The 25,498-nt window shown below is 49.5% G+C and overlaps 1 protein-coding gene across 1 annotated transcript in view; it reads right to left on the reverse strand.

Annotated features, from left to right (window-relative positions):
* LOC119448717 (Down syndrome cell adhesion molecule-like protein Dscam2) overlaps window positions 1-4,714 on the reverse strand; it is a 322,695-nt gene extending 317,981 nt beyond the window's left edge. Inside the window, exon 1 of the mRNA XM_049665781.1 lies at window positions 3,776-4,714. Coding sequence (XP_049521738.1) covers window positions 3,776-3,848 — 73 coding nt within the window. The 5' untranslated portion in view covers window positions 3,849-4,714. The remainder of the gene's footprint in view (window positions 1-3,775) is intronic.
* Window positions 4,715-25,498: the final 20,784 nt, after the last annotated feature.

Consider the following 25,498-nt stretch of genomic DNA (forward strand, 5'->3'; position numbering starts at 1 on the left):
CAGGTATAAAAGCCGACGCGTTTCGCCGCTGATCAGATTTTCGACGATCGCCGACTGTGTTCGCCGCTATCGTTGTGCTTTGAGTGTACCTTGCTTTTGTGGGCACAGGTTCGCCCAATAAACAACCAGTTTCGTCGTACACAGTTTTACGACTGTTTTCTTCAGCGTCACTACTACGTGACAATATTCGCGGAAACTAGGGTTTAACCAATTTAGTCTATAATGTCTGTTTATTGTCCAATATTATTCCCCCATTTGAACTTACATTGACTATCATTTAGTTCAAAGATGATGGTCTGCGCTGAAAAATTTTCGGTGAATTATAACTGTCGTGACTTCTGTTACGACAGTTATACTACTGTTTACCTAATACCACTGTTTACTTATTCAAGAAAAAAAAAGCTGTATGGCACAAAAGCTCCAAGTTGTGCGCGTCCCTGGTATATTTGGTGGCGGTTCTTAAGCAGCAGCTCTTTAGAGATAGAAGTGGGCACACCCTGCTGCGGTTCAAGAGCAACCAATTAAAAAAAAGAAGCGCAGTTTAGTAGCCGAAGCTTGAACTTTCGTTTACTTCCTCTGTTATTATCTACCACCTGCTTATAGAATCTGTATACAGATTTTTCTGTGCGCGCATATACACAGTTTCGTGCGCATGCGAAGCTATTGGGTCTAGAGAAGCCTCGCAATTCTTTAAGTGCATCACATAGATCAGTCATTGTAGCTCGGCTAATGTCCTAACAATGGCTGCCGCACTCTTTTCACAATGGGCCTAATATATGCTGTAGCTCTACACGGATTTCGTATGCACTTCACTGAGATTAGAACTACTATATGAGCTATGAGTATATATGCTCGTAGAATATTAAACAGTCTACTCCATGTGAACTTTCTTCGCGCTCATGAGCACGAAAGTTGTCATGAGCTTTTCCATCCTCAAAACGGCTCGCCGTTGACATTCATTTTATGACTCAAGCTGTTACTAAGAGAAGTTGTAGGTAAGACTTAAAAAGAGGCAGCTCAAGATAGAAATGCCGACACGAAAACTCCGCGGTTACGCTTTAAGCTACAAATCCACATATTTGCCTTGAAGGTATGATAGATGGATTGAGGTGTTTTCTGAACAGATATGATGCGTTCGAAAAAAAAAGAACATAGAAAAAAAAGAAATAACTATGTACATGAGCGGTTTTTGCATTCCGGCCATATTCAATCTCAGGCGCCGTGAAAATATCGGAAAAACCACAATTCTGGGAACGTGTGGTAGACGTACAATTCAAGAATAAATAGAGCAACCGCGACTCCTTTTGAGAGTAAGCGCGTGCACCTATTTCACTCCATTCTCTGCGGCTTTTCGAAATCGCCCTGGACAATGTTTATTCCGCTTGTACCCTATAAGAACTCTTTGGTCAGGAGTTCGAGAACTCTGCAAAATGGGTGTTAAATATGCGAAAAGAAGTTACTTCTGCAGAAAGAAGATTGAAGCACTCAACTGTTTTAGACAAAACGCTCTCATCATAGAAAAATTATTACTCCGCCTTGATTATTGTCAACCGAAAATGATATTTCCTGGCGCTTTCCTCTGCCGTATGAATAGACCTAAATATACCACACTGAGACGTGCGCCAATACAAAATATTGCATTCGCGTAACGCCATAGCTCGTGCTACTCGCTAACGGTGTTGTTGCTTGTAGAAAAAAAAAGAAACCAAAATTTCGCACTTTGAATTCAAAAGCTTGTTTCTATGGCATGTTCCAAGCTGTTTTGAATTTTGTCTTCTCTTAACGAACGTGAAAATGTCCCTGTTATACTCACATTTTGGGGTCTTGTAGCTATACCTTTTTCGGTCCTGAATACAGGACAGAGTTCCTGGTCACTATAGTTAAGTACCATCGTCGTGGCAGTGAAGAAATGGTTTGAACAAAGGCAGAAGAAGGGCCGAAGCTGATATGTTGCGATAAGGCCCGCAGTCGCTTCGAAACGTAACGTCCATAGAACAATCTTTCTTATCGATGGCAAAACGCATTAGTACCGTAACGAGAATTCGATCCCCGCATAATTGCTTTATGATCATTAGCAAAAGCTGCCGAATATTGCCATTACAACTGCAGATTTTGCATAGTATAATCTTTTTTTTTTTCATTAAGTTAGTAAGTGAAGAAAATGTCCAGAGCGCTACCGAACGCTCGTGGTGGCTGACATCGGAAACGAGCATGAGGCTTTAAAGAGTTGTTGAATCTCCTCGAAACGGCGCGTGCCACTCAAAACCCGAATGACGAAATAGCTCACGAGCAAACATGCTGCCTGCGACGGGCTTAACCATCAGACACTCTTCTCTGGTCAAGAATTAGGAGGAGCCTGAGGCCGATTTCCCAAGCAATTAACGTAGGGCCGGTCGGGGAACGTTACTCCGCCGGCGCTTAGGCCAAATAGAGCGCATGCAGTGTCGCACTCATCTATGCCAACTGCTTGGGAAAAGTCCGCAGGAGACGCTCCTCCGCGGACGCTGTAGCCATCAATCAAGTGGCTCCAATTACGCGTACAAAAGCGTGAGTAGAAAGCTCCCGCGATGTGCCGGGTCTTTTAGTAGACTCGCCCGACGGATGGTTCATTACGCAAAAGCGTGCCTCTCATCTCCGGCGATGGTACAGCAGCTAGCGGAGTGGACGCAACTCGTGTGCCTTCAGGGAACGAAGACAGAACGGGGGAAATAGCTATCTCCCTGATTCTCTCTGTGCATTGTCGGATAGGCCATTTGCTCGGATTGGGCATCGCTCCGGGGCAATGGACCGCAGGACACTCTAGTTTCGCCGGAAAAAGTCAGAGCAGGAATGTTTATGTAGGATCCCCTCATAGCTTCCTTACTTCTCGCCGTACGCCATTCTGTCGTGGCTTCCGATTACTGCGTCCAGATCGAACCACCCGCAGAGCGTCCAGCTCATCAAAATATTCTGTGAGCAAACACAGTGCTCTTCTTTTGGCACCGAGAGAAAGATTGTATACATTTGTAGCTCCTTGCTGCCGATGGGAGATTTTCATTGCGTTTTTTATCTGGCTCTTTTATTTACTTCTCTTTCGCCGTATCTGAAGAACGGGGACACTAATGAAATAAAGGCATAGCAGCAAGGGTCGTTATTTCGGGATTCGTCTTTAGCTCTCAGCTAAAACAACCAGTGACGTTTTACGTGCTATAACGGCACATGCTCAGGGAGCAAGACAACTGAAACACTTCAATAATGAATGAAGTAAGCTTGATTTCTCAATCGGAGAAAACAAAATCCGGTCAGGAAAGACAATGATAACTGTCACGTATTAGCGTTACTGTCATCAATAGCACGAATCAGTCAACAAGTGTGCTAGACACAAAAATCATCCTTCGCCTGTCAAGAAGAATGTACAAAATTTTAAGACCAGTTCGGAATATTCTTTTTATGTGCCGGTTCACCGCAAAGTGTACAGGCGCCATTAACAATGAAGGACAGGAAGTTTGCAAACTCTGTTCAAAGACAGTTTTCTACAGAAAGAATTTGTCGATATGCAGACGTATGGTTTATACAAGTGTGGTTCCCTGATCAATGTGTCGCGCTTTCTTGTCATGGCAACGCGAGCCTTTCGGTTGCTTTAATTGCCAACTGCAGAGTTTGTAGCACTTACACTGTAGCAAGTGCACGGAGACCGAGTTCATTCACTCCCACGGGTATTTTTACGTGCGCTAACACATTTTCTAACAAATCACTAAATACTAAGGTAAGTACGGAAAAGAAACGTTCGACTTACCCGGCTCCCATAGCCCCAACAGACACAGGGATGTCACGATGAAAACGAGGCTGTAACGGCAGTCAACACTCATGTTGTCCTTTTGATAGCAAGGGTGAGCGGAGCAGTAATCCAGCTGTCACAGCGGCCCGACCACACGCACCATAAATTCTACAAGGCCAATGATGTCACAGAGTATCGCTGAGCTTCCAGGAAGTTTGACTTGGAAACACTCGTCAATTTCAAAATCATTTAGGGGAACGGCTTCCACAGCATGAAGGCGCTGAAAACAACGCTACGATTCTTAAAAGGCAGATGGCGGAAACTTTGGAGCAAACTTGACGATATACGGAGAGGCGCCCCAATCGAAACATCGTTCAACAAAGTCGCTGGCAGTCGAAACCTAGGTACGTACAATCATGCGCTAGGAACAATTTCCTATGTTTATTTCGAAGGGTTGGCCGCTGTCTAGCTTGATTTCTGTAGCTTCATCAGACAGATGCTGCCGCAGCAAGCTGATAACACAGATATTGCTAGTTAGCACACCTGAGCACTTCTTTATCACAGTCAAACTGTCTTTTTAGTCCAGTGTTGCAATTCATTAGAACAAACTAGCGTTCGCCTCAAAACACTGGTCACATTGCAACAGGGTAAGCTACTTCGTAGAATGGAAGCAACCAGCTGGAGCACGATGTTCGAAGCAGTCACTTAAAAGTTTGTTCAGGTCAGAGCCTAGCCGCAGGGTACACACAGAAGATCTGATCGCAGGGCCACGTGCTTCGCGGTATCGCTCTGTGGCAGTATACGTCACGCCGGCTCGTCGGTTGGCAATGTGCGAACAACGCTAAGCACACGCTGCCGACGCGTAAATCAGATCAGCGCGAAAAGCGCTCAGCGTAGCCAGCGACCGAGTAGCACCGATGAATTGGCGCGCGCGCGACCTCCCGACGAGCAGGTGCGCGTGCGGCGGAAACACCGCCACCGAACACAGGCGCTACTCCAGCAACGCGACTCCTGCCTCGGCGGCAGCCGCTAGTCGGGGCTGCCTGCGCTTCGGCTCGACGCTAGCGCCCCGGCGTGGTGAGCAGCCTGAAAGAGAGAGCGCACACGTGCACGAGTGTCCGTGTGTGCTTCTGCTAGAGCGCCGCGGCTCGTCCTTTCGGCGTCAGTACACCCCTTTTCCCATCTCGCCTCCTCCGTTCCATGACTTCCTTCGCTCCCTCCCGAATGCCTCCTTTCCGTTTACCCGGCGCCGCTCGCGGGAAGAGTAAGACGGCGAGCTGGTAGAAAAGGCATCCGATCTTTTTTTTTTTTATGTAACTCTTTCGGTCTTCTTTTTTTTGTGTGCCCGGTCCACAGAGCTAACTCACACTGGTTACACAATAACCGAACAACGTATTCAACGTTTTGTTATGTTTATCTCTGTATCGTTGTTTGTTTTTTTCCGAAACAAATCTCGGAGCAGAACTCTTGTTTCGGAAACACACTGCGACGGGTGTCACCGTTATGCAGTTTCAGAGAGCCTTTGCGTTAGCACCGAAACAAGATTTAGACCGGGCTTGAAGCATGACCATGCCTTCCCTTGCAAACTTTATTCTGATGAACGGACACACAACAAGGGAGTGAAAAGCGTGCTGCATATAGCGACAGGCAAGCGCACTGAATCGTTGCTCACTTACTTTATTCAACGCAAAGTGCAAATGGAAGAAACTATGTATTTTTTTTCTCGCAGCAACTCTATTTACTATTCTGCAGTGTGCCCCTGACTCACAGAAGCAGTAATATTCTCATAGGATTACCTTGTTACATGAGGGCCGCTACAGCATTCAGAAATAGTACCACACACAAATGCAACGAACAATTAAGGTGTTACAAAACAATTTTTCCATGTTTGCCGCATAGAGCAGAACATGCTGTTTTGTACTTATCCACTAAACGATGACATCGGGGCTTTTTCAGCGGTGTTATTGCTCTGCTTTCAGATGTGCTTCCCCATTCTCTATAAATGTGTATTACCTATTTCTCTAAAGAGTTAATCATCTGGCTGATATTCTTTTTAATAAAGACGCGTAATTATTAATGGTATGTAAGCTGCCTTTTCTTGTTTATATTAATTTTTCAATGTGACAAAGTTGCATTTTTATGAAGAGGAGACTACACTTTATTGATAATATGACGTGCACTATAAGGCTGTAAACTGCTATTGTACGCACGCGACAAGGAATGGTAGGGTGGCAAGACTCTCCAGCTTTAGCTCACGGCAAATATTAAGCCGTGTCATAGAAAAGCTGCGGAGCACGACGTACCGAACATGCAGCGATGTTTCTGTTAGTTTCAGTGAAAACAAGCATATTAACACGATCTAATAGCGAGATTATTCTTGAGAAAGAAGAGTAATACTCCGACTGACGGGCAAAGTATGAAAACACGGTTGCCGAAGGTTATTGTTAAAAAAATGGGTACAGTTAGTATTACAGGCGTGTCGAATCAGTTGTAGGTACGCACTCTCTGCCGAATTTTTCGTTGCCTGTGTCTATTATTCGCGAGTGTTCATAATGTCGCAGCGCTTCGGCCCTTCCGTTGTTAAAATCTGGAGCAAGCGGAGCCATTCGTTCTCTGCACTCGAAGAGAACTTGATCCCTGAATCGAGTGGCTTATTTCGCTCGTCTCTCAACAAGCCTCTTGCATGCGCGACCATTGTTCTCGCAACGATGCTGTACTCGAAATGTGGAGGATGATTTAAAATTTACTACGAGGAGTTATATTACGGTAGTATCCTGTCTCTAGTCAATTAGTGCCGCATGCGCACTGACTTGGACGTTGTGTTGAATATCCGAGAATATGTGAAGCCGCGTCTGGATTTAGTTTCTCAACTAGGGTTTCAATCCTAGTTCATTCGTAAGGCAACATAAGCGCTCTGTGCACACGCGCGCGCACACGTGTGTGTATGCGTTTGTTTGGGCGCGTGTATACGTCCGTGAATGCGCGTGTGTCTGTGCGCGTGCGTGTGCGTGCGTGTGGTGTGTGTGTGTGTGTGTGTGTGTGTGTGTGTGTGTGTGTGTGTGTGTGTGTGTGTGTGTGCGTGCGTGCGTGCGTGCGCGTGTGCGTGTGCGTGTGTGTGTGTGTGTGTGTGTGTGTGTGTGTGTGTGTGTGTGTGTGTGTGACAACAGCTTGTCTTATTCCTTGCGCAATGCATTTCAAAATTTTCTACGCGCAAGCGTAATTGCCCCGCCTGTGAAATCGGCGTGATTATGTTTGTCGCCTCGAGGGAAGCGAGCGCCGCAGGAGGATGGCGTCTGGCAGTGGAGAAGAGAATCGCCGCGTTCGCGCCCTTTCCGTTTGTGATTTGACTCCGCGGTCACAGTGTACTAGAAATTCTAGTACGCTGTACCGCGGTGCTCGCTGTGCATGTTCGCGGTATCCATACGCTTGCGCGTAACCCACGTTCATGAAGTGAAACGTCACTGTAAGTTTTAACGCGCGTTAAGGGCCCCGTGTCGCAGAAAATTCGGCGTCGGCTTTGGCACCCGCGGTCGAGAAAATCTTCCCCGACCACGCAGGCCCTCCAAATATATTTAGGTATGCCACACCATGCTACCATTAATGTTGCTCATACCTTGTCTTGCATTCTTGGCAAAGCTATTCCTCGGAATTTTGAGAATGACAATCCACAAACAAATGTCATGAAACAAAACGCCCACAGCGCTTGCCTTTTATGCTAAATCTTCACAGACTGAAATATTAAAAGTACGAAACAAAAAAGTTGTCACAGTTTCACCTGAAAGGCGAAGCATCAATTGCGATAGCAAATTTGTAGAGAGCTATATGGAGTAATGATAGTAGCTTTATCAGCTGTATAAACTTGGACATGCAGCAGCACCGGCAACACGCAGAACTGTTGTCGACGCCCTCGGCGTTTTGCCCGCGTTCGCACAAAATGCGTGCGGCGTTGGTGACTGTTGCCGGAGCCTCTGATATAAATAGGCACTTGGTGCCGCAGCTAAACGTCGCCTCCCTTCCCTCCCCCTCCCCCGTACGGCCTTTCGTGCGTCAGAAGAAGGCGCGTTTGCTCTACATATATGGTGATGGTAAAGGAGGAAAGAGAAACCTACTTCTGCAGCCCTTAAGGGAGCACGGCACAGAACGCGCGTTTGTGCTCCGCCGTGCGTTCACTCCCCGTGAAAGCGCGCGTCCCTCGCGCCCTTTCACTCTCACATACAGCGTTCGGCGGCGCGCGGCGACGATTTCATCTCCACTGACGTCATACGGAACCTCACGGCGACGGCAACGGCGACGGCAGAAATCTGCTTTGGAGTGTCCATATAATTGCTATCGCAATAAAACGGAAACCTGAAAATTATGCAATTTTTTTGGCGCGGCTGTGCAATATCTGCGGCATCGCCCCACGCAGGAGGCCGCGTTTCTACAAGAAAGCTTAGGGAGCCGTGAGGTTCCGTATGACGTCAACGGCGATAAATCGTCGCCGCGGTAAGTGGTTCTTGAGGGAAAGGGAAAGGTTGGCGCTATCTTCTGCAGCCCTGGAGGGAGCACGGCTCAGCGCCACGCGCCGGACGCTGTATGTGCGAGAGAAAGGGCGCGAGGGACGCGCGCTTTCACTTGGCGCTGAGCCGTGCTCCCTCAAGGGCTGCAGAAGATAGTGCCAACCTTTCCCTCAAGAACCACTTATCACGGGGAGCGAACGCACGGCGGAGAGCAAACACGCGTTCTGCGCCGTGCTCCCTGAAGGGCTGCAGAATTACGCGTCTCTTCCCTCCTTTACAATCACCATACATATAGACCAAACGCAACTTCTTCCGTCGCGCGAAAGGCGTGGGGGGGATGGGAGGGAGGGAGCGAGGGGAGGCGACGTTTAGCTGCGGCACCAAATGCGTGTTTATATAAAATCTTTGCGAGGCGAGAATGTGGTAAAGATTTCCGACGCTGCTCCACGAGTGTCCCGTTCTGATCTCGTCGAAAACCTCCGAGCCGCTCCCAGAGGCACCGGCAACAGTCACCAACGCCGGGCGCGTTCGGTGCGAACGCGGGCAAAACGCCGACGGCGTCGACAACAGTTCTGCGCGTTGCTGATGCTGCTGTATGTGCAAGTTTATACAGCTGATAAAACTACTATCCTAACTCCCTATAGCTCATTACACATTTCCTATCGCAATTGATGCTTCACCTTTCGGGTGAATCTGCGACATTTTTTAAATGCGAAGCATTTCTTGGCGAACATTTGCTACTTTGACAGTATCTATCTATCTATCTATCTATCTATCTATCTATCTATCTATCTACCTATCTATCTAGCCACCTACGACTTTGTGCTCTCATGGTCGTTTCATTACCTGGTATGTACCAAATTTGGCATACCATGACAAGAGTATATAACGAACATAAATGATATGTCATGACATGAATGTCGTGACATGCGTGCCATGTAATTCATGAGACAGCCGCCTACGTCTTGGTGCTCTCATGGTCGTTTCGTTAAGTTGGTAGGTACCAAAATTGGCGTAGTATGACAGGAGTGTATGACGAATATAAGTGGTGGTCATGACATAAATGTCATTATTGCGTGTCATGTAGGTCGTGACAATGACCCAGCGAAAAAGATTCACACTCAAAAACCACTGAAATGGGTTCGGACGTGGGTACTAAATGAAGGAAACACTACAGAATGCTGGTAGAAGTCATAGTCATGAGCATGACTCAGCAAAAATGACGATGACTCAGCGAAAAAAGTATAGGACTCAAAACCACTGAAATGGTTTCGGCCGTGGGTACTAAGTGAAGGAAACGCTGAAGGATGGTGGTAGAATTTATAGTCACGAGTATGACTAAGGCTTTCGCCCTAAGTCTTTCTCCTGCTGGCTAAAGGGACTCCTGAGGACTCATGACATGATTGTCATGGCATGCGTGTCATGTAGTTCATGAAAGAGCCGCCTACGTCTTGTTGCTCGATCTCATGGTCGTTTCGTTAACTTGGTAGGCTCCCCGCACACTGCTTCGCATACCATCGATTCCCACAAGGCGTGGGATCTGCCGGCTCTCTTAAAATTCGCGACCCTTCACAACTATGACCCGCGGGGATATATTTATCGCTATGGGGTTTTGCTGCTGATTACGAGCTAGCTGCGTTGTTTCCTGGCTGTGATTGTAGCATTCCGATGGTTGCAAGTGAGCAAAGCCGGAGCTCTTGACTACGGCGCTTGTCATATCCTCTGCGTGCTTTGGCACTTTGAACCCTGGCAATAGATTGATTCGGCGGGTAGGATACAGCTTTTCCTCATGCCCGTCGTATATACGATTTATGATCCGTGTCGATGCGGGCAAATCTGGTAAGCGTGGCCCGTGTGCGACAGAGCGCCGCGCGATCTGTGAGTTAACGTATGGCCTGCGAAAGATGAGAGAGGGTGAGATAAGCTCTCAGGTAAGTGTACGTCCTGCTGACAAGACCAGAACTGTGACAGGCACCAGAACTGTGCAGCGCACGTCCGAAACCTGAAATTATGTGAGCGATAAGTGTATTTACATACGTTATGCCAGCAGAGTCGATACGTTAAAAGGGTTCTTTTTTTTCCTTTCTTCAGTCCGATTCACATAGCACGTGTTGCGCCAACTGCCCGATCCCAGTTACAGTGGGGGTGCGTCGTTGTGCTGGCAAATGCCGAAAGGCAAGAAGAATGAAATCTCGAAATAGTTGGGGCAATATGGTCCAAAATTCCTGGTAACCTATGAAGCCCGTGTCCAGTCTTAGCGGGTACAGAAAGGGGGCATTGCATTCAAGTGGCTCTGCCTGAGCAATTGCCTGAGCTCAATGAACTTGGGGGGACGTTTTAGTTTTCTATTAGCATTGAACAGTTTTCGCCTTGTTGCACCGTGGTGTTTTCAAATCGTTTTTCTACGTCACAAAGTTTGTAGAAAAAATATATTAGTAGAAAGAGTTAGTTTTTAGGGGCGAAGCTCCTTATAGCGGCACCCGTTCCGTCCCCGTCGTCGTAGTAGTAGTGTGTAACCAGTAGTGTGTAACCAGTCTGAGAAAAATGAGAAAAAAAATTCCGGAGTTGTGCCCGTAGCGCGGAATCAAACCAGGGACCCCTCGCTTCCGAGCGCGCGGCGTTAGCCCACTACGCCACGAAGCGGACATCGACACTCGCACCACGATGGCAATAAATACCCAACATTAACGAAAGGCCGCGTTTCTAGCGCGTTTCTAACGCGTTTGTGCTAGCGCGTTACGGCCCGTGTAAGAAGCTGGTGTAAGACGCTGTGGCCTCTCCGCCTTACCTTCAACGCGTTTCGAACGCGCTGCCCAAAGCGGTGGCAAGTCAAGTTCAAGTCGAGGAGCGTTTATGAATACGGGGGGTATACTCTCTCAGCAGTCATGTGATGGCGTCGGCAAACGCGGTGCACGTTCCGGCATGTGTAAATGGCTGCGTAAGACGCTGTGGCGGCTCCCCCTTACTAGAGAGTACTGCACGTTTCTAACGCGTTTGTGCTAGCGTCCCCTTAAGCGGGAGATCCGATGATTCCCTCCGGAGCTTCGCCCACTCATCATCATTCACCCCGTGGATATGCTGTGATTTTTATTGCGATAGCAATTATATGGACACTCAAAAGCAGATTTCTGCTGTCGGCGTCGCCGTCGCCGTCGCCGTGAGGTTCCGTATGAAGTCAATGGAGATGAAATCGTCGCCGTGCGCCGAACGCTGTATGTGCGAGTGAAAGGGCGCGAGGGACGCGCGCTTTCACGGGGAGTGAACGCACGGCGGAGAACAAACGCGCGTTCTGCGCTGTGCTCCCTTAAGGGCTGCAGAAGTAGGCGTCTCTTTCCTCCTCTACAATCACCTTATATGTAGAGTAAACGTACCTTCTTCCGACGCGCGAAAGGCCGTGGGGGAGGGGGGGAGGGGGAGGGAAGAGAGGCGACGTTTAGCTGCGGCACCAAGTGCCTATTTATATCAGAGGCTCCGGCAACAGTCACCAACGCCGCACGCATTTTGTGCGAAGGCGGGCAAAACGCCGACGGCGTCGACAACAGTTCTGCGTGTTGCCGGTGCTGCTGCGTGTCCAAGTTTATACAGCTGATAAAGCTGCTATCATTACTCCGTATAGCTCTCTTCAAATTTGCTATCGCAACTGATGCTTCGCCTTTCAGGTGAAACTGCGACCACATTTTTTTTTGTTTGTTATCAGAAGCAACGTCACGAATTACTATAATCAGGTTTATATATTTTGTTTGGATGTATTTAACCGGTTGTTCTTGCATTCACGTTCGTTGCTGCCTTTCTCGTTATGTTATTCTTGTTTTGTCTTTTTTTTTCTAGCATGTCACTGCACAGCACATCCCGATTGTAATTACGTGCATTGAATGTCTTCTTTGGCATATATATCGGTGTGTCATCTTTATATATTATCAATAAGCATGCAAACATTAATTATAGCACTTAATAGAAATGTATGTTCGTTTATTATTTGTGAGGGCAAAGTAAATGTTTATGGATTAAAACAATAACATGCGCTGTAACCGTTTCCTTTCGACTTTTTGTGAATAGCATAACTTGGACGACTGAAGGAGGACCCCATGAGGGGGGCCGGGTTATTGTGAAAACGAATTATTCAAGAACAACGGTCAGAAAGAGACAACTAAACAGTGCAAAGTCAACCTTTGTCTGAGGTTTAATGGCCTGGATGGTATACGAAACACAACAGGCCTTTAATAATGCAAATCTTCCTGTAAAGAGAAAAGCGGCAATATTTTACGGTTGACTTGCTTGCCTCTTTTTTATCTTCCTCACGGCCATTTTATTTCTAACCGTCTAACGCAGTCGTAAACAAACTACGTGCCTAAACGTTATCATAAGGCTCCCGTGGTTCCGCAGCAATTTGGCTTTTAGTTGTCACAGCGGCGGCTGTGACTGAGCCAGCAGCGGCAACAGTAGAAGTCTCAGCACCGAAGGCGATGTTTTCTGCAGACGATCACAGCGTCTCTTCGCCTCGTCACATGACGTCCTGCTTGTACTTATGCACAGGACGCGTACCAGGGGTGAAGGGGAGTACAAGATTCTATTGCATTCTGATCTGAAGTGGAGGCGCTATGCCATATGCACGTCTTTAAGAAACACGCATCTTCTCAGTTAAATGTTCTCAGTCACGCCACCTTTCCTGCTCAACATTACTCACATAATGGTGAACACTGTCGGCATCCATGCGCATCCTTTGCAATCGATTGATTTCCCATAATTTGTCGAGCAGAGTGGCCAGAACCAGCAATACATAGTTTTCACGGCCGTCACAACCGGGGCGTATGGGGTAGGTGGCCGCCATTACGGAGAACTATACTGCCGTGGCGCCGGCCTTTGATGCGTGTGCCGGGTGCGATTCTTTCGCACTGTGCGTGTTCTAATACGGTACAGCGCCGCAATGCCGATGTGTGCCATGATCGGCTGCAGTGCGAGAAACAAGTCTGCTGCACAGAAAACGAACATGGAGCCAGGAACCGGGCTGTACTGCTTGCCGAAAGTGATAACTCCGTAATGCGAGCGCAAGAAAGTGTTGTCGGAGGAGCGTCGGCGTCTCTGGCTCGCTCGCATAAACAGGAAAGACGTAAAGAACCTACTTTTTACGCCTACACTTAACCAGAGTTACAGAAGGCCGTATTTAGGTAAGCGAATAGCGAAATAAGGTATGTTGCGTCGTACACAATGCCTCGCAGCGTCGAGCATTTGGAGCAGTGAGCAGCGCACGGTGCCGTAATGAACAGCTAACGAACGAATTCATGCAAATGGGTACCGTGTTAACCGCGTTATTCCAGCGGTACGGATTTACAAGTATGTTTCTTTAAATGTTTGTAACCTTACCTCGCTCAACACGACGACGCGCTTGGAGAGTAGCCGCATTGCTGTCATGCCGCTTACCCGGCCGCTTGTGAAGTAGTTGTGAGCCTCAAGAGACTTGTATGACTGCATTTCTGTAAGCGATACGAAGTTCGTCGATAGCACCAAATAGTTTACAATGTCAGCATGCGTCGTAACCGGCAGCAGGTCGACGTCCGTAATCGTGTCGGTCCCACCGGACAACGTGTACGTGTTCCGCCTGGCAGTCGCCGTCATTGAACACGCGATAGTTTGCAAAACGCAAAATCAACGCCGAAGGACTGCACAGGCGGCGCTCAAACATTCGCGCGCATCGGTTGCAGTGCTCCAACATGGCGGACGACCGCTAGCAGACAGCGTTGTGACGTCACGTGCAAACTATGTATAGCGGAAGCACAGCTTCGTGTGAGCAAGGCACGAAGGGGGAAAAGTAATAAAAAAAATTATGGTTGATCCGTGTTTCGTAGGAATTGGTGGAACACGAAAGTGAAACGTGACTTCACAGAAGCTGTTGCATGTTTGCCTCATGAACTCTCGGTCCGCTCCAGCGAAAGGCGCACGACTTGCGGGACGGCGACCGTGTCGCATGTTTGCTTCGCTCGCAGCGTCCTGTTGGCGAACGGAGTTGAAGCGCTCCAGGCACCTCAACGCGCTGACTTGCCCGCGAGAAGTTGATAAGGGCGTTCTAAGCCACGTGTCGGTGCATGCGGTGTGTGAGCAAGGGCCAGTACGGGGATATCTAAAAGAAGTAGTTACATCTTTCCGTTTCTTATCGGTACACTTTTCTTTGCAATATACTTGACCGAGGTGTCACGTAAGAAACTGTACAAAGACCTCGTTGATGTGTTATTTTCAATGCCATTGTACCGTGAATTATACTGTGTAGGCCCAGGAAAAGATGTCTTGAAACGCGTAGAAAGGAACGCTTGTTGCGCCAGGGGTTAAAACCTTTTTTTAAGCTGCACAAAGGAACCTTACCCGTTAAAACATGGTTAGAAGATAGGGGTTTATTTGTTCCGTGGGGTACTAACTGTTTATTATACAAAAAGCCAGAGACCATTGAACACGTGTTTTTAGATTGCTGGAGCGGGGTGTTCTTCTGGGACATCTTACAGAGAACTCTGAAAAAAGAGTTGCCATTAAATCCGCATGGAATCCGTTATCTCACGGTTGAAAACGACGATGGCGTGCCTTTTGATCTTGTCATGCTCCTGGGCCTGCACAGCATATGGCGAACGTGGACGGCTGCACACAATGCAGATATTGATGTGCAACCCGTTCGCGAACATTTTTACGAATCTGTGTTCCATTTTGTCGAAGTGCAGAAGGTGCAGACGTTTGTACCGGAGTGGGTTCCTAGATTCGAACTTTTGTTGCACATGCCGAAATACTGATGACATGTAGTCAGCAAGCAGCTGACGGTTCACCGGTATAAGATCCTGTTAGTCTGTTCTTCTGCGCTCGTAAGATCTGTGACATGCGAGGCAATAAAGAAAAAAAAAAGCGACCGTGGCGTAATGATTTCAATGCCTAGCTTCTGTACTAGAGGTCTTGGGTTCGAATCCTGCCGTCGGACACTTTTAAAAATGTTTATTTTATTATTTAGTGCACAGTACTTCATTGAAAATGACGAGTTTACAAAGTCACGAAGCCGTTCACACTTGGTTCTTTATTCTATGGCTACACCGCGCTGGATCCTCCGTTGTGCTGGGAATATCGAAGTGCCCCTGTCGGCGCTCTATAGTGTCACAATGCAGTGCTTCGCTTCACCGCTTCTAGTTGGCGACTATTACATCCGTTGCCGAAAATCAGTCGTGAAACCCGGTATAAAATAATTTCGTGTTAAAAATGAGAAGACTATCGGCAGACTCAGCCGCAATGGGGTATGTGAAATGCCCTTTTTTGCTGTTGAAGGCGTCTGAGCATTAAATAAGTAAATGACGTAACCAAATGCACACGTGACATTAGAAACCTTACATGTGTAGCGCCCACCAACGCCGCAGCGCGGAGCGCTATGGTCGGCGCTGTAAAGAAAGAAAAATAAAGAAGCGCAGCGCGTGCTCGGGGCGCAAGCTCGGCACGCGCAGTGTCGTTCCAAAAGTCAGCCACGCTGGTCGTCGCAGCCCCGTCGCTCGGCTCGCCGCCTTCGTCCTTCTGATCAGGGACGACGGCACGGCTCGTACAGCCGCCGTCACGTCTCTTCTACATTGGTGACCCGGGAGAACGCGCGTTCCACCGAGGGACACGCTGCCATGGCTCACTGGCCGGAGCCGCAGTTCGACCCACCACTGCCGCCGTTCTCGTCCAGCTACGTCGGCGCATTGTTCGCTCAGTTCGAGGCGGCTCTGGAGCTGAACCACATCTGGATCCAGGAGTTCAAGCACGCGGTACTCCTCGACGTCCTGCCGCTTGCTCTCCAGCTCCACCTCGGCGTTCCATCGCCTGGCCCGCGCCCGTACGACGAACTGCGGCAGCGCGTGCTCGACTTCTTCGGCGCTGCCTACCACCCTGTTCCAGTGGCTGACCGCACGGTGCGCGAATCGCTGCCTGCGTTCCCACCGCCAGCGCTACCCGCATCTCAACCTGTGCCCGGAAGCCACCACCAGGCAAGCCTTCCTCCCTCGACTTGCCCCAATACCGTCTTGGCGACAACCCGATGCGCTACCGCACAGTCCCCGGCCTCCGGCTCTCTCCAGGGGTCTCTTACGTACGAGTACGCGCATAATGGCGTCACCAAGGGTATCGACACGACCGCGATACCGGCCACGTCGTCGCCTTGCTCACCTCCAACGATGATATGCGACAGTGGTGCCATCACTGACCCTACGCCGGCTCCTGTGCCTCACGCCATCGGGTCTGGCGCCAACGACGTCGCTCCTGCTATTCGGTCCCCGACCAACGCTTCACCCGAATTGTCTACGCTGCCGGCTGAGCGAGCCTCCGGGTCAACGCAAGAGCCCTGCCCCGTGCCGTGTCCGCTGCCTCCGACCTTGGCAACTGTCGATACACCGCGGCACCTACAAGCCATCGAGAGCGACGCAGCAGCTGTAACCTTCGGCCCTGCCCTGCGCTGCCCGTCCTCTCATTCGACCGACTTGCCATTGGGCCCTTCTGGCGACCACTCTGCCAAGTCAGACGTTGGGGGCTGTGCACAATCGTCGAGCGACGAGGATAGGGCAGCTAGACTGCCACCATCATCCCGCGACGCGAGCCGCGATGCAGTCTCGCGTCCACCGTCTCATCCTGTCCTTCGCGTCGTGCCCGCGTTGGATATCTCCACGCAACATGACTCGGCTGCTTCTGCTCCGGCTCTCCCAGATTTTCGACTACCCGCACCGAGCGTCGTCCGACGACGCCTTCCTGGCTGTCACGAGCGCCAATCCCGTCCAAGGCCGTTGACCGTGGCAAGAACGAGACTCCGGCCCGCGCGTCCCAGACCCTCTTCTCTTCACTCGGGCGGTGTCACGCGCAGATGTTTGCAGTCAGTCAGTCAGTCATAAAACTTTATTCTCGGTACTGGGAGTGATGGGTTCTGCGACCCCACCAGATGACCCTCAGTCAGTGCTGAAGGCGACCTCTTGGGCTCGCGCTGTGACCCGGACTTGTACTTCCGGACCAGAGCTGGCCAGCAGGGTCTCCCACTTTTGCGAGCCTACAAGCTTCTGGAGTTCTTCGGATGGGGGGTATGCGGGGCAGTTCCAAAAGATGTGTTCCATTGTGGCTCTCTGACCACATTTCGAGCAATCGGGTTTGAATTCGTCTGGGTTGATGTGGTGCATTCGGACCGGGTTTGGAAGAGTATTGGTTTGGAGTTGTCTCCATTTAACCTCTTGAGCTTTGGTAAGGCTTTTGTGAGGTGGCGCTAGCGTTTGTCTAGCTAACTTAAAGTACTGGGTGATTTCCTGGTAACTGATGAGACCTTCCTTTGTGCGTTCCGGGCTCGAGTCGTTGCTCACGGCTAGGCCGATAGATCCTCGAGCCATACTGTGAGCTGCCTCGTTCCCAGGGTTGCCAGAGTGAGCAGCTTGCGACCTCTACGATGGGTCGGGCAAGACCTGACAAGCACGAGCGCAAGCTACATCCACCAGAGCTGACGCATCTGCGAGCGCGTGACAACCGAGCTAGCGGTGTGTCGTGCCCACCAATGACTGCGCGCGGTTCCCGTTCGTTCCGCCAGGTCTGCGTGAACTGCTGCAGAGTAAGGTCCCTCTAAATACAGGGACCTTACTGCAGAGGCGTCTGCCTTCACCCTCTCCGTGCCGGCCTTCTGTGTACCGTGCGTCCGCAACGCCACTCGCAGCCTCGTCCACCGGAAGGACTTGCCAGTTCCATTCGCCTCCAACGGACTCGCTACTTGGACTGACCCCGGACCATTTTGAAGCTTTTTGCTGACATTTAATGTATCGCCGTTCCGTCTGGGCGGGGGGCCCTGTAGTGCCCACCAACGCCGCAGCGCGGAGCGCTATGGTCGGCGCTGTAAAGAAAGAAAAATAAAGAAGCGCAGCGCGTGCTCGGGGCGCAAGCTCGGCACGCGCAGTGTCGTTCCAAAAGTCAGCCACGCTGGTCGTCGCAGCCCCGTCGCTCGGCTCGCCGCCTTCGCCCTTCTGATCAGGGACGACGGCACGGCTCGTACAGCCGCCGTCACGTCCCTCCTACACATGCTTAACTTATGCTGCTGCTGGTGGTGATCCTACGGCCTAACCTTCCGATCATCCTCGCTTCCTATTCGTAGTGGGCTCGCCGTGATAAAATGTAGTGGGCGCCAACTGACATCTCTCTGTATTGCTGCCGAGTCTATTCATTCTATATGTCAACCCTACGTGTCGAACATGTGGCTGTCATAGCCAAGCTTCCGCAACCAATATACAGGGTGTCCCAGTTATGATGCACAAAAATTTGAAAACCGCAAATGCCACATAGCTGGACAAAAAAAGCAAGGTAATGTTGTTACCCACCAGCTGCGCGCTACTGCGCATGCGCTGGGACGTCATCTCTGCGTTTCGTCTACTGAGCCCGCCCGTACACTGTGCATAGTTTTCGCCCCACTTCCCCTACGTGTGTTCGGACTGCAAGTGCTTCGCGAGGCGTTCCGATGCCACCGACCACGAGAAAATGCTAATACACTTCGTATAACTCAGCGTCACTTGCAATTAATTCCTATAACCACGGCCGCTGGATAAAAAAAAAAAGGTGCGGCCTGCCGCGTCGGGCGCGCTGCAATGGGAGCGAACGTGACGGCCGTAGTTGCATTGTCGGCCACTTGGCTGGGCCGAACGGCGCTAGTCATCGGCGATGGAACGCGTCGGCTTGCACGCGCGATGGCGTTCCAAGCACGTTCTTGACGCATGTGCTATGCCCATGCCAGACAACAGCCCCCGACGTGTGGCGCCGCGGCGGATCACACCGTGCACTCGGCAGGTCGCACATTTTATTGCGATAGCAATTATATGGACACTTCAACGGGATTTCTGCCATCGGCGTCGCTGTCGCCGTGAGGTTCCGTATAGATTCCAAGGGCGATAAAATCGTCGCCGCGCGCCGTATGCGCGAGTAAAAGCGCGCGGGGGACGCGCGCTATCACGGAGAGCCAACGCACGGCGGAAAGCAAACGCGATTGTCGCCCGAAAGGCCGTGGGGGTATGGGGGGAGGGAGGCGGGGCGACGCTGTGCTACGGCACCAAATGCTTATCTTGAAACCCAGCGCAAGGAGAACTGGCAACGCAATCTCCCACGCGAAAGCAAAAAAAAAAAAAAAATTGTCGCAGTTTCACCTGAAAGGCGAAGCATCAATTGCGATAGCAAATTTGTAGAGAGCTATACGGAGTAATGATAGTAGCTTTATCAGGTGTATAACCTTGGACATGCAGCAGCACCGGCAACACGCAGAACTGTTGTCGACGCCGTCGGCGTTTTGCCCGCGTTCGCACAAAATGCGTACGGCGTTGGTGACTGTAGCCGGAGCCTCTGATATAAATACGCACTTGATGCCGCAGCTAAACGTCGCCTCCCTTCCCTCCCCCTCCCCCCTCCCCGCCACGGCCTTTCGCGCGTCGGAAGAAGGCGCGTTTGTTCTACATATATGGTGATTGTAAAGGAGGAAAGAGACGCCTACTTCTGCAGCCCTTAAGGGAGCACGGCGCAGAACGCCCGTGAAACGCCCGTTCACTCCCCGTGAAAGCGCGCGTCCCTCGCGCCCTTTCACTCGCACATACAGCGTTCGGCGCGCGGTGACGATTTCATCTCCACTGGCGTCATACGGAACCTCACGGCAACGGCGACGCGACGACGACGGCAGAAATCTGCTTTGGAGTGTCCATATAATTGCTATCGCAATAAAAGCGGGGAGGCAGCGCGGGAGGTACGGGGGAGCAGCTTCTACTCTGCCAACAAATACGCTTGCACTGGCTGTCGTGGCCGTCGCCCGCACCGTCTCTCCACCACGGCCGGGCTCGACTGGCGCGCGCACTCACTTCATAAGAAGCGAGCGAGCGAGCGCGCCAGTCGAGCCCGGCCGTGTCTCCACATGGCTCTGACCGTTATGCGCTGTCCATTAGCCGCTCAGTTTCCGTTGAAGCCATAGACCGCACGATTCTTCGCCCGCTGCAGCGACCGCGCCAGCGTTTTGACAGTCGTTGTCTGCGGTCATTCAGTGTGATCTATTCATGTTTTCTTGCGCGCGATGACACCACGCTTGTCAATTCAGTTAGAAAGCGAATGTGTCCAAGTTTATGCGGCCAATAAAACTACTCTACTATCCCTACTCCGAATAGTTCTCTACCAATTTGCTATCGGAATTGATGCTTCGCCTTTCGGGCGAAACTGCGACATTTTTTTAGATGCGAAGCAGCTTATGGTCGGGGCTATGTCACTCCCTCCCTCCCTCCGCCATGCGGCGTCCACACCCCTACTGTGCATGCGCATCCTCCTCCCTCCTCTCCTCTCCTTGTCTCATCTCTGCTCTCGGCATTCCTCCTCTGCTCTCCGACGCTCCTCTCCCCTCCGGATTGCGCAACGAATGGCAACACCTGCGGCTCCGCGCGCTATAATGCGAAGCAGCTTAGGTTAGAGGCGCGACAGTAGGCGCTGCATACTCCGCTGGGGGGCGCCACTCTAGCTCGTGGTATAATGACGCGCGCTCCGCTCCTCTCATTCTCCTCCCGCAACGCACGGTAAGTATAACTGTAGCTACGTACCTCAACCTAGCGGAAACGACGAACTGAAAACTAATAGGAACTTGGGTCGACACCCCATGCACGGCCGCTGGCCGTGCCCCATGGCTGCTTCGCATACTACTCAGGGTTGCCCTACGGGAAGATGGTGTAATTATTGTTATCCAGCGGCCATGCTATAACTAACTTAACTCTAAAAACAGTTGCACCCTTTGGGGTGCATTTTTGCCACACAGCAATAATCGTCATCTGTCTTGCTGGCGTTTCCTATCTTGAAAACTCTGCACTTGCTACTTTCCTGTCGAGAACGCTGTGTCACGCTGATAACGCTCTTGTCGTTCGTGACCGAGAAGTACCGGGCGCACAGCGTTAAAGAAAGGAAAGCCACGCAAGTCAGATGACGATTATTGTTCTGTGGCAAAAATACGCTCCAAAGGGTGCAACTGTTTTTAGAGTGTTGACATCATTTCGTATAGACATGGAACCAATCAGCTCCGCTGTGTCTTTAGCCTTGCGCCACTAGTACAAACCTACCCCGATATTTTATTGCGATAGCAATTATATGGACACTCCAAAGCAGATTTCTGCCGTCGGCGTCGCCGTCGTCGTCGCCGTCGCCGTGAGGTTCCGTATGACGTCAATGGAAGATGAAATCGTCGCCGCGCGCCGCCGAACGCTGTATGTGCGAGTGAAAGGGCGCGAGGGACGCGCGCTTTCACGGGGAGTGAACCCACGGCGGAGAACAAACGCGCGTTCTGCGCCGTGCTCCCTTAAGGGCAGCAGAAGTAGGTTTCTCTTTCCTCCTTTACAATCACCATATATGTAGAGCAAACGCGCCTTCTTCCGACGCACGAAAGGCCGTGGGGGGGAGGGGGAGGGAAGAGAAGCGACGTTTAGCTGCGGTACCAAGTGCCTGTTTATATCAGAGGCTCCGGCAACAGTCACCAACGCCGCACGCATTTTGTGCGAACACGGGCAAAACGCCGACGCCGTCGACAACAGTTCTGCGTGTTGCCGGTGCTGCTGCATGTCCAAGTTTACACAGCTGATAAAGCTACTATCATTACTCCGAATAGCTCTCTACAAATTTGCTATCGCAATTGATGCTTCGCCTTTCAGGTGAAACTGCGACAACTTTTCTACAGCGAAGCTGTTTAAGCCAGCCGTAACTTGTGGTGTGTAGCAAGACACTATCAAGAAAGAAGATAAAATAAATTTCCTTGCCTAGGCGGGATTCGAGCCCGCGTACTCCCTGTCCCAAAGCGGGCGTCGTAACCACGAGGCCATAGGGCCACGCTTGCAGAACATGCATTTATGTGAACCTTATGATTGCGTTCGAGCGTCGTCGTCTTCGTCCTCAGCTGGCGCGTTCGTATGCTCGTGCTCTGCGAGGAGAAGAGGTTTTGCGCGATATGAAAGCGAGAGAGAGACGCTTTCACGGAGGGGGTCTCCTGGAACGCGGTGTCGGCTTTGGAACGCGGTGTCGGCATTGGAACGCGGTGTTGGTGTTGCGAGCTGCGCTATGCAACGCGCAGTGACGACCATAAGTCCGAGACGCGCGAAAAGAAATTATCATCATCATGAGTAATAAGATGAAAAGTTCGCCCGCTCTTCCGGAAAATGCTGGGCTACGATCGCCCATCTTCGCTGTTTCAAGCGTTGCGCGGCCGAGTGCAAGGTTTTTTTTTTTCATGATGCTCTACAATTCTGTCATTGATGCTTTTCATGTTATTATATTATTTGAGAAGTTGATTTATTATTAAGACTAATTATGCAATTAGGCGGAATAGAAAATTAATCTGGGTATCTCCAAGCGATGGCAAACAACATTACCTTGGTTCTGTCTAGCTACGTGTCATTTGCACATTTTAAAATCCTGGTGCGTGATTGTTAAAACATCCTGCAGATGACAAGAAGCCGATGTCACAGCTTTTCGTTCATAAATTGTGTTCGCCGTTGGCCAGTCACCTTTGGTAATAATATGACCAACATCTCAATTGGATGACATTCAGGTTTATAAATAGTTTTTGCGTAAAAGCATTTCTCTTTTATGAATGCGGGCAAAAATTGGAGAGAGCTTACTCTGCAGTATCCTTTATTCCAACACGAACACTGCGACGCGTATTTCCGCTCAAAGTCACACGGACAGCTTTATTAACGAATGTTCTTGACCAATGAAATTTTCTGATGGGAGCGCTTTCATTCATGCCCTTTTGAGCACTTTGACACGTAGGATGGTAAAACCACAGGAAAGCACAAAAAAAAACGGACTTGGCCAGCTGAAGAGCGATTGCTGCGGTACTCTTTTCAGTATATATGTATGAACACTTAAGTCAGAAGAAGAACTGTCTCGAGAAGTGCAGAGACTGGCAACGACAGATAGCGCGAAAAGATAAAGCGAGAAAATGATAGAAGGCAGTAAACAGAGTCAACGCAATAGAAGACCCCACGTCACTCTCTTGCTGGTGTAGCACGCCACTACTCTGTCCGGGAGGGTAACGCCAGAACTCGAGAGGCGGAAGAAGAGGCAATCAAGCCCGACTCTCTTCTCTTTCACGCTGTTCTGCACCGCCGAGTTTCTCGCTTCGAGTGGTGGGGCCCGACTTCGTGCAGGGTCATTGCGGGTATCTCTGTGTAGAGTACTCGGCCATGCCAATTGCCGGTCAGGCAATTTTGCTGATATGCTGCGTTAGAACTTTGACCCTGTATTCACCGAAAAGTTCTCACGGTAGAACTTTCTCGTAAGAGCAGGTGCCAGCCAATCATGATGCAGGACATGTTATTGCCTCAGTTAGCCGGCTAATTGTAAACATTTTCTAAAGACAGGAGGCTTTGTCCATTCAGCACCACGTGCTTTCGCGCTACAGTAATTTCCTCGCGTTACTCAGAAATTGACAATTTGCGAAATTTAAGCTCAGATGGGCGGACGAACAGTAGTGTATGGGTAAGCACTGTAAAGGAAGTGAAAATTAACATCGCAAAATGCACCAACTGCGCAATTTCACAACGGTGTGTTAAGAGCGAAATTGACGCTTCCTGAATATTGAGTTATAAAGTCCGCTCTGCATTTCATTAGCAGAGCGGACTTTGCTCTGCTAATGAAATGCCTAGCTTATTAGAAAGTAAAATACATTTATTTCAAGCTAGAAGGCTACATTTATTTCATACTGATATCAACATCCTTTAATTATTAGGGTGGCACCGACTATAATTGTATAGCATTTGATAGATATTCATAAAATAAAGTTTATGTTTTATCCTTAAACCAGTGACACAAAGACAGATCTGTACGGAGAAAATAATTGCTTTAAACACGTGGAAACACTCGACGTCAGGTAAATAAGCGAACCTATATAATGACTGGTGCATTTATGCCATTTTTTTTTTGTTGGACAGCCTACTATAATCGTTTAATTATTAGGTTGGCACCGACTATAATCGCATAGCATTTTATAGAACAATGTTTAAAAATGTTGTAAAACGGAATATTCATTCTCGTGGTCTGACGCGTCATGCGCAGAAAATAAGCTACTCTTGTCCTTCGACACAAAGTTAATAACGTGTGGTATGGAATTTCTTCTTGTGGTGGATCTTTTTAGCAGAGAAAGATGAAGTCTGTAGGGCGCCAGCAGCAACAATAACTCAGACTGGCTTTTGTCCTGGCAAAATGTTCGTGTCCTCTGATCATTCGTCGACCATTCAGTTCGGGAAATTACTCGAGTTCTAATGAAATCCTTTGCACAAACCGAAACATATTAAGGTTTTCATCACAACCGCAAGAGGCGACTGGTAAATACTGCACTGCATAGGACAGTCACATTAATATGAAGAAACAGACACTTTTGGTCAAGTCAGTGTAGCCGAAAACAAATAAAACTAGACGGTGCTATAGAACCCAATTCGATTGGGTTGAACTATACAGCATATCATCACAACACAGAGAGCCGCCTAGTAATTAGTACAAAGTATAAGACAGACACATTGAAGTGAGCAATAATTGCTTAAGTGAGATGAGTGCTCTGTACACACACGTGTACACAAAAATTCGACTCTGCTGAAAAACGTAGAATATTATTTTGAGCAACCGTAGTTCTTCACTGAAAATTAGAAAATTTAGCAGTGTGCCGGCCATAATACGAAATGAAACCAGTTTTTTTTTTCTCACTCTTGTGGTAGAAGATAACTGTGAGCATACAGGCACCCATGATTGTAGCCGCAACAATGCCTAGAATTCAAACACTTTGTTTGCCTCTTAGCGCAACTCCTTACTCTGGCAAGGCGGCTCGTCCACCTCATTCTCTGTATTTCCTATTGTTTGACACCGTCTCCGTGTGCATCAGTTTCTCTGGAAAACGAACTAGGGTGTCACGAGTGTCCCCGTTCTCTGCCACCTCAGTTTCAGAGGGCAGTGCCCAGGGGATTTTTCGCGAACTTCCAGAGAAATTTCTACGAAAATGGTACCACTTTTCGGGGCTACGTGGGCCTAGTTTGAACAGTAGAAACGAAATGCCAGTTCGATCACACAGGGAACATTTCGTAGGAGGTCGCGACCGCGACGTGAAACATGACAAGGTGCGTACAACTGCAGAACTTTTGCGCGAAGTAAATATATTATATACAATTCGTTGTTACCTCTGCAGCTGTTTTAAGTATTGACATCTTTAGCTTTTTTTGCATGTATATACATACTCTGAAAT

Source organism: Dermacentor silvarum, chromosome 4 (genome assembly GCF_013339745.2).
Source record: "Dermacentor silvarum isolate Dsil-2018 chromosome 4, BIME_Dsil_1.4, whole genome shotgun sequence".
NCBI lineage: Eukaryota > Metazoa > Arthropoda > Arachnida > Ixodida > Ixodidae > Dermacentor > Dermacentor silvarum.